The sequence below is a fragment of the Fukomys damarensis genome, unplaced genomic scaffold (genome assembly GCF_012274545.1).
Source record: "Fukomys damarensis isolate Sample0158 unplaced genomic scaffold, DMR_v1.0_HiC HiC_scaffold_16, whole genome shotgun sequence".
NCBI classification, from domain to species: Eukaryota; Metazoa; Chordata; class Mammalia; order Rodentia; family Bathyergidae; genus Fukomys; species Fukomys damarensis.
Genome location: NW_022900928.1, coordinates 110,593,776 through 110,606,216, shown reverse-complemented (window position 1 = coordinate 110,606,216; position 12,441 = coordinate 110,593,776). Strand labels below are relative to the sequence as shown.

Sequence of the window (12,441 nt, the reverse complement as noted above, 5' to 3'; positions counted from 1 at the left end):
GACCATGAACTCAGGCACATATGATATCTAACAGGTTGGGAGTTATTTTTCCCATATCAAAAGGACATGTAATGTCTCTTCAACGTTTCATATGTTGCTAAAGGCGATGGAGATTTTGTTGTTTTGTTCTTTTCTTTCTTTGGAAATGAAACAAAAAGTTCTTAAGGTCTCTGCAAACACATTCTCATTTACAGTTTTAGCGCAGCGGTAATCTAATCCTATTAGGTTCAGACCTTGAAGCAGTCATTTTCTTTTCCACATTTAAAAAATATTCTAATTCTTATGAATCTATACTTCAATTTGCTTTCTGAAAAAATGTTTTTACAGAAAGTTAGAAAATCCAGGTACACTTGCACTTTTTTCTAAGAAACATCCTCACCGTTGCAATCCCGGAACGGATTTAGCAGGTACGGTATTCTTTCAGAAACCACAATGCTGTCTCTTTAACCACTGAAAGGGAGGAGGCAGGACTGCGCCCTGGAGCAGCCTCTGATTGGTCCCGCTGGCAGGAAGTGGGCGGTGAAAGCGCCGCTTCTGTTATTGTACGTCGCGGCCTGACGTGAAGCCTCGGAGAAGGAAGGTTTCAGGCCGCAGCTTCAGCCTTCGCTTTGAATCGCGGGTGTGGGGACAGGGTGTCCAGAACGGGCCCCATTCATTCTAGTGGGTTCCGGGCCCTGGCAGCCTTTTCGCGGAGGTGCCGTGCGCTCGCCACCTGGCCGCAGTGGACCCGAAGTCCGCCCAGCGCCGACCCCGTCCGGTGGCCGGTAGCGGGAGGGAAGGGAGTTGCGGCCGCGAGGTCCCCCGTGCGCTGCCGCCTCCTGAGATCTCTCTTTCCCTTGTCCTGCAGGCTCGCTTCCGGCGTCATGGCTCAAAGGGCCTTCCCGAATCCTTATGCCGATTATAACAAATCCCTGGCCGAAGGCTACTTTGATTCTGCTGGGAGGGTGAGTTTGGGGTCCGTCCGCCTGCATCCCCACCTGCCCTCCACCTGCCCTCCACCCGAGGGCTGCAGGGAGCTCTCTGGCTTGCAAAAAAGGGATCAAAATCCCCCTTTAAGAAGTATGACTTGAGGAAAAGATCTATAGAAAATAAATTTCAAATGTACAGAATAGACTGTTGCGTGTATAAAATGTAATGTTGAATGTGAGATAAAAAATAACTTCAATCACTGGGAATATAAATTATAAAAATTTGGGCTATGCAGTTTACCAGGTCGCTGGCATTTTTTAATCTGTTTTGGTTTGCTTCCTAAGTAGAGGTGAAAATCCTAACGGTGTTCACGTGTGCCGCGTTATTCCTTTAAAACTACACAGGAGTGGGCAGGATAATGATGAGGGGAAACTGGATATGTGGTGAAGATGTCTTTAAACTGATGCTACCACGAGATGTGGGAGATAGGCTTGAAATTCTTCGTCACCACATGCCACCCTTTGCAGGACATTCCCAAAACTGTTAAAATAAAGATTAAAAAAACAGTAGAGCGTTAAACTGGTCAGCAAGTCACAAAGCACTTGCACAAGACCAATCTGGGTGTGTAACACCAGGGCCTGTAGGTTTCTCATACCTCTCTGGGTGAATTGTTAGGAGGGGATACAGCACTTTTAAGAATGCCTGGTTTTGAGAAATCCTGACTGCTCTCGCATATTCTTTCCCAATTTATTTATTTGACACTTAGCAGACACACAAAAAGGATTTCTTATGTGATATAATGGTCTTACAGCTTTCAGCCCTTAAGACATTGTTCTTTATAGATTAACACGGATAGAAGAGATGGGGAAGAGGTACGGGGTCGAAGGCTAACAAAATGTATAAGGATGTAAGGTCAGTCTGAAAGCTCTTTATAAAACTACCTTGAGTTTAGATGCTTCCCTTTGGCGGTTAGGGCCCGCATACTGGCTAGCTCTGCAGATCCTGAGGCTGAAATGTATGTGTTGTTTGGAGAGGACAAGCTGTTTCATGCTAGCATAGCAAAGAAAACACTGGAAGGTGTGTCTTCCTGACTGGAGGCTTCAGTAAAATGGAGAGCTCTATTTAGGCTGCTTATAAGTGAAGCACTTTTTACAAATTTAATTCATTTCCAAGTGAGGAAAATAAATGATATTCATAAATGTAACCTTTGATCCCAAAATAACTGTAATTTACTGTCTCACATATTCTTTGGACAGATCCTACTTAAAAACCAGCATAGGGGTTCTAAGATTATTTTATGTTGAACTCAAAAGATCAGACCCAGAAATCTGCCCTACTTAATTCTTTAAACATTTCAAAAAGGAATTGCTGTGTTTTGTGGCATCTAAGAAGAAAAAAGGGCTTTTAGAGATCCAATCACATTATTGCCAGAGTATGAATAATTAGTTCATTGGCAAAATGCAGTCAGTATTTTCATTCAGGTCACCTTTATTAAATGTGGCCAAGGCAGAAAGTAACTTCCCTTGCTCAGACTGGGACAGTCTCATAATTCTTGGCCTCTAAGTAATGCCAAGCAAGATGGCAAATTCTCCATGATCAGTGGAAGTAGCTTGTCATTTGTATACACTCTTCTTTCTGAGATGTATAGGCCCGTATATTAATATGTAAGTAAATTTTATCTTACTGAACATTTTCACATCTTAGTGAAATCTTCATCTTTTGGCAGAAATTAAATAATAGGAATGTGTTGGTCAAACAGTGGTTTCTTCAGAGTATAAAGTGAGGAATCATAGTGGTGCCTCAGAATAAATAATCCAGACATGGTTGAAAGTTTGATTTGCCTCCTGCTCATGGTGGCGCACACTCATAATCTCAGCACTTGGAAGGCTGAGGCTGGAGAATTGCTGCAAGTTTGAGGCCAGCCTGGGCTACATAGCTCAAGGCGAGCTTGAACTACAAAGGGAGACCCTGTCTCAAAAAAGAAAGTTTGATGTGCCTTATCAGGGTGCTCCTCAGAAGGGAATGTCTTTTTAAATTATTCATTCTAATACTACCTTCTAACTCTGGTGTTAAGATGATAAAAGGTAATAGATTTGTTTTGACAAGTCTTACATGGTGAAATAAAATATACCCTTGAAATGTTCCTCAACACTGTTTTTTTTGTTGTTGTTGTTTTGTTTTGTTTTGTTTCTTGAGACAGGGCCTCACTATGTAGTTGAGACTTACCTGGAACTAACTGTGTAGCCCAGGCTGGTCTCGAATTCACAGCGATCCTCCTGCCTCAGCCTCCCAAGTGCTGGGATTATAGGTGTGCATCACCACACCGGCTCCTCAAAACTGTTTTGAAATTTTACAGTGTGGAAAAATCCAATTTTGGGGTAACGTGAGTTCCTAAAGTGATTGATACATAAAGTGTATTGATTAGTGATTGTGAGGGCTTCACAGTTTCTCCTGTGGGTGTAGCCTTCACATGGATGTTCCTGACCCCAGAGCCCAGCCATGATGTCCTCTCAAGCCATGTGCACATTATTTCCTGCCATAAACCTTTGGGCTGCTAAGAATGGTAAAAACTGGCAACATTTATGTCCCCTAGTGGAAGTGACCTGTTCCACACAACTCCTTTAATCTTCAGAGTACTTGTAGAGTTGGTAGGGCAGGTGTTACCATGCTGAGTCTGTAAAGGTAACTGAGCAGAAAGAGATTACCACTTAGCTGGTACAGGAAGGGCATAGCCAGGCTCATACACTCAGCAGCACCTAGGATTCCTCCTTTTCCCTGGGACTCTGCTGGAAAAGAGTTTTGATGCTACCTTTCCCATTCTTTGTACTATGCTTGAGGTTCCTAAGGTATGTGGATGTGTTTTGCTTGTCTTACGCTACTTCTTCGATATTAAAACACTGCATATGAGCTGGGCACGGTGGTGTGTGCCCATAATCCCAGCCCTCAGGAGGCTGACACAGGAGGATCATCGTGACTTCCAGACCAGCTTGGGCTACATAGAGGGATCAAGGCCAGCCTGCATTATATAGTGAGACCCTTTCTCTAACCAAGAAAAAAAATTTGCAACTTTTAAAAGAAATAAAGCCAAAATGTTACTTTCAGGGGATTGAATCCAGAGACTTCAAAGCAGCATGCATCTTTTGATTTGTGGTTAATTTAATACAATGATTTTTCTGATATTAAATCATATTGGTTTAATAGGTGATCCCTGTTGAAAATTTTTATATGTAAAACATTAAGTTATAATAATACTTGCTTTGAGTAGAAAAACATAGTAATACTTTTTGATTTTGTTAATCTGCTGTTAATTGATAGTTCTCCCAGACAGGAAAGTAAGGTAGGTGAAAACTCTCCTGCTTCTGGTAGCCTATAGTGCAGGAAGTTGAGTGGCCCATATTTCTTGATACTTGTTTTCCCTTAATATCTACAGCTGACTCCTGAGTTCTCACAACGCTTGACCAATAAGATTCGAGAGCTCCTTCAGCAGATGGAGAGAGGCCTGAAGTCAGCAGACCCTCGCGATGGCACCGGTTACACTGGCTGGGCAGGTATGAGGCAAGTTGTGAGCTGGCTGAGCATCTCCTGTGCAGAGCTGCAGAGCTGTCTGCCTGAGCGCCACACCCTGAAATGCTTGCTGCATCTGCATGTGAGTCACTGCCTCCACGGGGTGCTGTGCTTTCCACCACTGACCCCCACCTCCTGGAGTTGGAGAGTCTCCAGTGAGGGCATGGCAAACATACTGCCAGCATTCATGCCCGAAGTTTGTGAGGAGAAAAACTGGTTTTCGGCATTATATGGTTAATTTAGAGATGGAATTTCAGTGGGGAGAATTAGGCAGAGTTCTCAAACAAATTGCCTGAGACAGAGGTGAGGATGATCATCCTCAGGGCATAAAACTCTTCGTTTTTTTGAGCAATTTGTTATGATCTATGCAGATATCTGTGTAGGAGCAGGAGGCAAAGCATCAATTCTGTGAACCAGTCTTTCTGTGTGGTCAGCTCTGACAGGTCTGTCATCTCAGTATTACCAATCTAGGAGCTTGGAAGAACTTGGGGAGAAATAGCACATTTGTGTCCAAACTGTGAGAGAGAAACCAAAGAAGAAAAGTTGAAAAACTACAATTAGTTTAGCTAGTATAGAGAGACAGAAAAAGGAAAGCAGTCTAGAAATTTGTTTCCCGTTTACTTTGACAAATGGAAAAAGAGGCCTGATATTTTATGTACTGGGCCTCACGGTACAGATTTGGATCCTGTGAGTTGTGAACCAGATGCAGGAATTTTATATTGTGTTTTACAGGCATCAGTGGTCTCGATGCAGATAGTAAGACAGCTTCTTCATGAAAGAAATTTCCTATAGCAGTTTCTTAGCAATCCTTTGTAGCAACATATGATTTTGTTTTTCCTAAGGAGGATAGGGAAGAGAGACAAAATTAGTAGAATTGAAATCCTTGGGAGTCTTAGGTCAGTATTTGTCAGAATAGATTAGATAATATTCGGCTGTTATAATGTAATTTTAATATTTTTGTGGTTTTTAGATGCTTAACAAAAATGTTAACATAAGAATAAAATCAAAGTAAACTTCAAGAAGGGAGTTACAAATGTTTTTAGCTGTTGTGTTGCCGGTCTGGTGTAATTGGTACATTGATCTCATTAGAAAACATTACTTTTTTTTTTTTCAAAATCTTTCAAATTCAAACAAAAGTAGACAAGCACAGTTCACGGTTGCTTTTAGCTTTGCTCTTCATTGCCACATTATAGTGATACATTAAGGCCCAGACCAGATTTTGGGAGTTTCTATTATTTTATTGTCTCTAGCCAAAAAAAGGACTGATAAATGGCTAGAATTCCAGGATTGATTACAAAAAAGAGTGACTTAAATTTCTTAAGTCACCAGTTCAGATGAGCTTCTATTATTATAAGGCACCTTGCCATAGGAGAAAAAGAAGTAGGGATTGATTTCAATCCTTAATTAATTGAATTAATTGACAATCTGAGGAAAGCCACCAGCCAGACCTCCCTAATTGCTAAGGCTAGTTGAGAACTAAAAATTAAGCTTTCTTTAGAAAAAGAAATGCAGATTGTTTAAACTTGGTGGCTATGTGAGATTTCTAGCATCATGTTAGATGCCAGTATCTTGTCCCTAAGTATGGCTGACATTCTTTCCTGGCCCCTGAAAGCAGCTTATATGGCAAGTGCCTGAGGCAGACTGGCATACGGAACAGTTAGGATGTCTTCAGTTGCTGGTTGTTTTATGATACAGCATAAAATCTACTAGATAAATTTGCTAATGGCTTTTAAGGTAGGGTTCCTAATGTCTCCTAATTGAACACTGTTAAAAAGCCATTATTCCCACATAAAATAGATTGTTTTCTCCACTGTTTTGATAAGTAAAATTCTTCCTTGTGCCAGTGTTCAATCTGAATAACATAAAGCTCTGAGTTATATAGGAAACTAAATCTGATTTGAGCACAGAAAAATCATATTAAAACTTTCTTCCATTATATTGTAGCTTTATAATTTGTGTCCATTTATAACTGCAACTGTATTACGAAAAAGTTTGCTCACAAAAAACACTATAAAAATATTTGGTGTTTTGTGTCAAAACAATATTTATATAAAGATACGTGTATTTGTATATTGCTTTGTGGATGCCCCGTGTTATCTTTCTAAACATGATAGTTCTTAGGAAACAAGGATAATGGTTTTTTTAACTTTGCTCAGCAATAAATTTATGACCATATTTTAAAAGTATTACCTTTTTGCTTGCTCTTGTTGCTGACTTGTCCAAAATTACATTACTTTAAGAAACATTAATTTATTATAGAAAATCTTGTTAAAACTTTTTTCTTCAGTATTGATATTTAGTATTTGTTATTGGTATACATTGAAAGCTTTTGCAAGTTATCATTCTGTTATTATATCATTTATATGAGAAAATGCATGATTATAATTAGTTAGAACTTTAAATTAGACTCTTTTCCTATCAAATTTCATTCTTCAGTAGAAATATGGTCTGGTAGCTAATGCTGGTCCAGATAAGATTATGACTTGGAATGTAATTAGGTTTAGCTATCTATACCCAGAAAAAGAAAACAAAATTATAGTGGTTTAAATTACGTAATGTATCTCTCATGTGAAAGAAGGCCAGAGGGAGGCAGTCCAGGGCTGATAGAGTAGCCTCAGGTAGTTAGTAGGGACCTTGTCTGCTTTCTTTCTGCTTCTGAATCCCTCTGCTACTAGTTGTACCTCTTGGTCAATATGGCTGCGAAAGATCCAGCCATTGCATCAGCTTTTCAGGCTGCTGGAAGGAAGAAGAAGCAAAGAAGAATGCATTCCCTTGAAAATGGCTTCTTAGAAGTCCTACGTAGTATTTCAGTTCTACCTATTTTGCATTGGCTGGGACATAGTCACATAGTCACTTTTGTCAACAAAGACGGATGATAAATATATTCTGTTACCTGAGATTGTGTTCTCTTATTAAAGAATAGATTTTTAGATAAAACCTAGTAATCCCTGTTTTATCTCCTATGTGGCAGGAATATGATCTTTATTACTTTGTTTTGCACAAACTATTTAGACAGTGAACCTTGGTTTTCCATTTGTAAAAGGATTTCTTAACATTTGTCCACCTGGGGAGGGATTTTTGTAAGAATAAATTTATCAGTAACAAAATATTTTTAAATTTGCTAAGCAATATTTTATCTGCTCTTTTTCTTGAGGGAGAGTCATTCTGTGTCGTTTCATGATACCTTTTTTTTGTTTTGTTTTTGTTTTTGTTTTTTTGGTAGCGGGGATCAAACTTGGAGCCTTGCACTTGCGAGGCGGGCAGCAGAACCACTGAGCTAAATCCCCAGCCCTGATACCTTTATTTTTTATGTCTTTTTCTTCATTTCAGTACTTCATGATCTTCATAAAGCCTACTCTAGAAAGAAGTATTATAGGAATGCCAAATCATATTATTACGAGAACTAGTTGTATCTTAAATCTAGAGAGAACTGCGACTAATTCTAGAATTAACATTGTGAAACATTGCTGTTTTCTCAGCTTGATTAATGTCTCTCTCTCTTCCACTGCTGGTTCCTCTGGAGTTCGTATTTGCTGGTGGGAGTCCTCAGTCCTTAATTTGCTTCTGTCACGCATCTGTGTTAAGCCCCATGATCACACACCTCTGCTTCTGCTTCATATCTCAGGCTGCCCGGTGACTTTTATTCACACTGTGCATAGAGTTGTGTCTGTTCTCATTTGATCTTCAAAATGAGAGTTCTAGTCAGAGGCTAAAGCACCCTGTGTGTTCTGTGGTACGTATGTACTTAAGACCAAAACCTTGGGGTTCAATCATTTTTCCCATTTCCTGTCTTTGCAGCAAAAACTAAGACTAGTGGTAACACTATGCTTACTAAAACTTCTGCTAGCGCACCTCTGCATGTTATATATACTTTGGGAAATGATCATTACAATTAGAACTTTACCATCTTGTTGTGTTTATTGTTTTGTTTGAGATAGGGTCGCACTGCATGGTTCAGGCTCGGCTTGAACTTGCGATCCTCTTACGTCAGCCTCTGAAGTGCTGGGGTTACAGGCATATACCACCACATCCAGCTGGAACTTTACCATCCAATTCATTATGTTTCATTCCCCAGTAGAGTATGGTCTGATAGTTAATGCTCAATCAAATAAGATTAAGACTTGGAATCTAGGATCTTTCAAGCATTCCATCCATACAAAATGCTTTGTTGGTCAAGGTGATATGTACAAGTTTAAACAAATTTAAAAGAAAGCAAATAATTGCTTTAGAAAATATTTTATTTTCACTTTATAAATTACTGTGAAACTGAAATTACCTTGGCTTTTTTGCGGGGGGTACCAGGGATCAAACTCAGGACCTTGTGCTTTCAAAGCAGGTGGTGGAACCACTGAGCTAAATCCCCGGCCTCAACCTTGGCTTTTATTTTAAAATAGCAGCAGAGAACATAATACAGTGATGAAAGAGGTTTATGTGGAATTTTATTAGAATTCAAACACCTTTCCACTAAAGCCTACATATTGATACCTGTTGGTGTTGTACCATAAGCTCGATCCATGAATCTTACCTTTTCCAATTCACAAGAGAGAAATGCTGTGTGATCCTAGGAAAGGTAAGAGGAAATCTTTTTATAACCTAAAACTGTCTCTTACTGACAAATGAGGCAATACTTGCCATAAATCCCTCTGGTCTCTCTTATACTTATCTAGGAAAAGGGTGTTGTGATTAATCAGTTCTTCAGACAGTAATTGAGAGTTAACATTACTACTATACATTACTGTTCAGAAAAAAGATCCAGTAATTTAATAATAAAATATATTGAATGAATTTTGATTTTCAAGAGAATGAGGATCAACAGTATGCATTTTCATGATCAGTTGGTTATTGAAAAACAGGAGAAAGATCCAAATGCAATTCCTGTTAATAGTTATGCTACTTAAATGACAGTGTGTGCAGATAAACAAAAACTAATTTTATATGCAGGTCTCATCTTAAGTGCTTTGCATTGGTTCACTGTTCTAACCCTCAAAATAGCTCCAGGGCGCAGATACTGTTCATGTCTCCATTTCACAGATGATCAAAATGAAGCAAAGGAAGTCCGTGTCTCATTCAGAGTTACACAGCCAACAGGTGGCACAGGTAGAATTCAAGCTCCTGAGTTATATTCTTTGAAAGGGGGGCGGGGGCAGGAGAGAGAGGAGACAGGAGAGAGAAAAGAGGGGAGGGGAGACAGGAGAGAAATATTCTCAGCTTCTGCATTTGGGTTTATTCTGTACATTTTGTAAGTGAAGAGGATTTATTTATGAAGAAGCTGATAGGAGTTTGAGCAATGACAATCTGTACTTGTCTAATACAGACATTTTAGAAATGGCTAATGACTAGTCGGATTTGAGTATTTTATTTTTTAAAAAATCTGAATAAGCCCTGATGGAATATGAGAGGAATATGGTAAGAGAGAGGAAAACAGGGCTTATTAGATATGCAGGAGTAATCACCATTAAGTCTATTGGGAAAAGGTATTTTTGATTGGTCAAAAAGTAAACCTCTGGAAAAATTTATGGGCAGTTGGAACTAGAAAAATGAAATCGCTAGCATTCCTTTATGGAAACTGTCTCCCCCCACTTACTAATCCTTCATTAACATATTCAGTGTAATTTCAGGATGGAAATTAATTGGTCCAAGACAAGATTTTTCTTAAGATTGCTTGTATTTGAAATGTTTTGTTGAGGATCTTCTTGAGTGAATTATTATCCATAGTAGGAAATCAATTAGTAGCTCTTGCAGCTGTTAATGAGAGATGTTTTAAATGGACAGCCTTGATTTCTTTTCACCAAAATCTTCTCTTATGTAATGTAGTACATTGAAGTATAATGTGTCATGATGTTGATGTAGGACACATACCAGCAATAAGCACTGAGTTACGTTTTTAGCCTTATATCTCTTCCCAGTAGATTTACAGGCGTTCTTTCAGTATGTGGTCACAGCATGTGTAGCAAGGGAAACATTTTGCTTATTTCCATGCCCCATCAAGAACTGTTAGTGTACATGACTCTACACATAGCACCCCACAGTGTAGAAAACAGCAGTTGCAGAGGCCCCCATGATTGAATATTATGGTCAGCTACTGAGTGGGCCTTGTGGACCCATTTTTTTTAACATAGTAAAAAGGTTGAGTAAACCCAAGGGATGGCTCATCTCACTTGTGTCTTTAAGAAAAAATGAGGGAAAGTGCTAGCTCTCATTTAATTTCATTTCATTTTTTTCTCTTAACTCTGATGATTCCTAGGAGAAATGATGATCAGTTCACATTTTAACACATGCACACACACACACACACACACACACACACACACACACAGGACTCTAGGGGCTTTAATTCTTAAAGCCATGACCCAAGCTTCTGTAACCAACTCACAAAGTTAATGAGGCTGAGATTGACATATATTTCCTCTTTTCAAGTGCTACGTAACATTTTAAGTAAGAAGATACACAGTGTAATCCTTGGAGTACTATTAGCTTGCACTCTAAATGCAAGTCATTACAGTGTTTCAAGATGCTGTTCCTCTGATCTGCCAAATGTACAGGCTTTGAGCTCTGGCTCCAGCATGTGGGTCTTAGTTACTGCTGACACCAGATTTATTTGAAAGGAATCGCTCTGGTCTGCTGTCTTCTCTTTGCAATTTGATCTCCTTACAAAGTAGCTGTACATCAGAGCCAGCAGCATTTCAGTGTCTAATTTGAGCCCTTACCAAATGTCCTTCACCTTCAGAAGAGGCACCTATCCCTCCCAGCCAGAGCTGTTAGGGCAAGTGGAAGAAATCAAGCACACAGATTCATGTAAGCTTCATTGGAGCCATTCTCAGTGACTAATAGAAATCTTTGCTAGGAGTGTTGCCCACCAACGTCATTTTACTCTAGTTACCTTCAGTTACTAAGACAGGCTTGAAACAAGATTAGGGTTACATGTTACCAATGCACAAAGAGCAGGATGAGTGTTGTCACCAGATCGGAAGAAATGATAGGCAGTGAAGATGTGTCTAAGCAATTTGACTTTTAAACAGTCAACACCAAGAAGGCTACAACTGTGTCATGTCATTCTCATTCCAAGAACTTCAACATTTGGCACAATGTCAGGTCCATACATTAATTGGTGCTTAATAAGTATTTGTTGAATGAATGAATGGATGAATGGATGCATGAATAAACAAATACAAAGTGCTCTGCCCTTGCAACTCTGGCTACTACCTATGCCAACTAAAAACAGTTACTTTAAGTTAGATGGAATGGGGAAAGGGTGGAAATTAAACTCATGTCGTATCTGTTAGGATGTAAGTAACTTAATCCAATTCCTGATTCAATTGAGTCATGAACAGAAATCAGTTCATAACATATGCTTTGTAGTTGGTAAAATGGATGAAAGGCATATTATATAGATCTGTTGGTAAAGGAGGCTTCCTCTTTGTCACCCTTAGTCTTCACCTAAACAGCGTTTGAACAGTCCAGGGTGCCCGTGGCCACAATGGAAACAGGAAACAGGCAAAGTGATAGAGCCCGAGGACAGAGCAGATTTCGGAAAGCTAAGGAGAGAAGCTAGATAGCACTTTGCCAACCTCATGGCTCAGAGAAGAGGAAGGCAGGAGCATGGGAAGAGGGAGTATGCGGTTCCCTCTCTTCTTCTGTCCCTTTAAGTCAAGAATCAGAGTGAAGACCCATCGAGGTTCACAGTCTAATGGAGTTGGGTGTTTACTAAGTTGTTACTGTAAGCCGGGGACTGTGCTAAGTGATTAGCGTGATTCCCAGTAACGCTATAATAGAGGAGCTTCTGTCATTTCCACATTCAGATAGAGATAGCAAGATTTAGGAAGTAGGTTAAAGTCACAGCTAGTAAGTGACACCGATGGGCTTGAGTTCCAATGTGAAAAGCCCGTGTTCTTAACAACTGCTGTGCTAAAAGATGTATCACCATTATGACAGTCTGTGACAGTCGGGAAAGGGCTCAGAGTGTGTCCA

General features: G+C 39.6%; 1 protein-coding gene across 5 annotated transcripts in view; it reads left to right on the top strand.

Annotated features, from left to right (window-relative positions):
- The first annotated feature begins 508 nt into the window (after positions 1-508).
- The window catches only part of Lancl1 (LanC like 1), a 34,092-nt gene continuing 22,159 nt past the window's right edge, over positions 509-12,441 (top strand). Inside the window, exons 1-3 of one of the 5 annotated variants that reach the window (XM_010616051.3) lie at positions 509-580; positions 848-944; positions 4,340-4,457. In XM_010616051.3, the coding sequence (XP_010614353.1) occupies positions 864-944; positions 4,340-4,457 (199 nt within the window). In that variant the 5' untranslated portion in view covers positions 509-580; positions 848-863. Of the gene's footprint in view, positions 695-847; positions 945-4,339; positions 4,458-12,441 lie in introns of all 5 variants that reach the window. The other 4 variants (XM_010616050.3, XM_010616049.3, XM_010616048.3 and 1 more) reach the window with 4 other exon arrangements.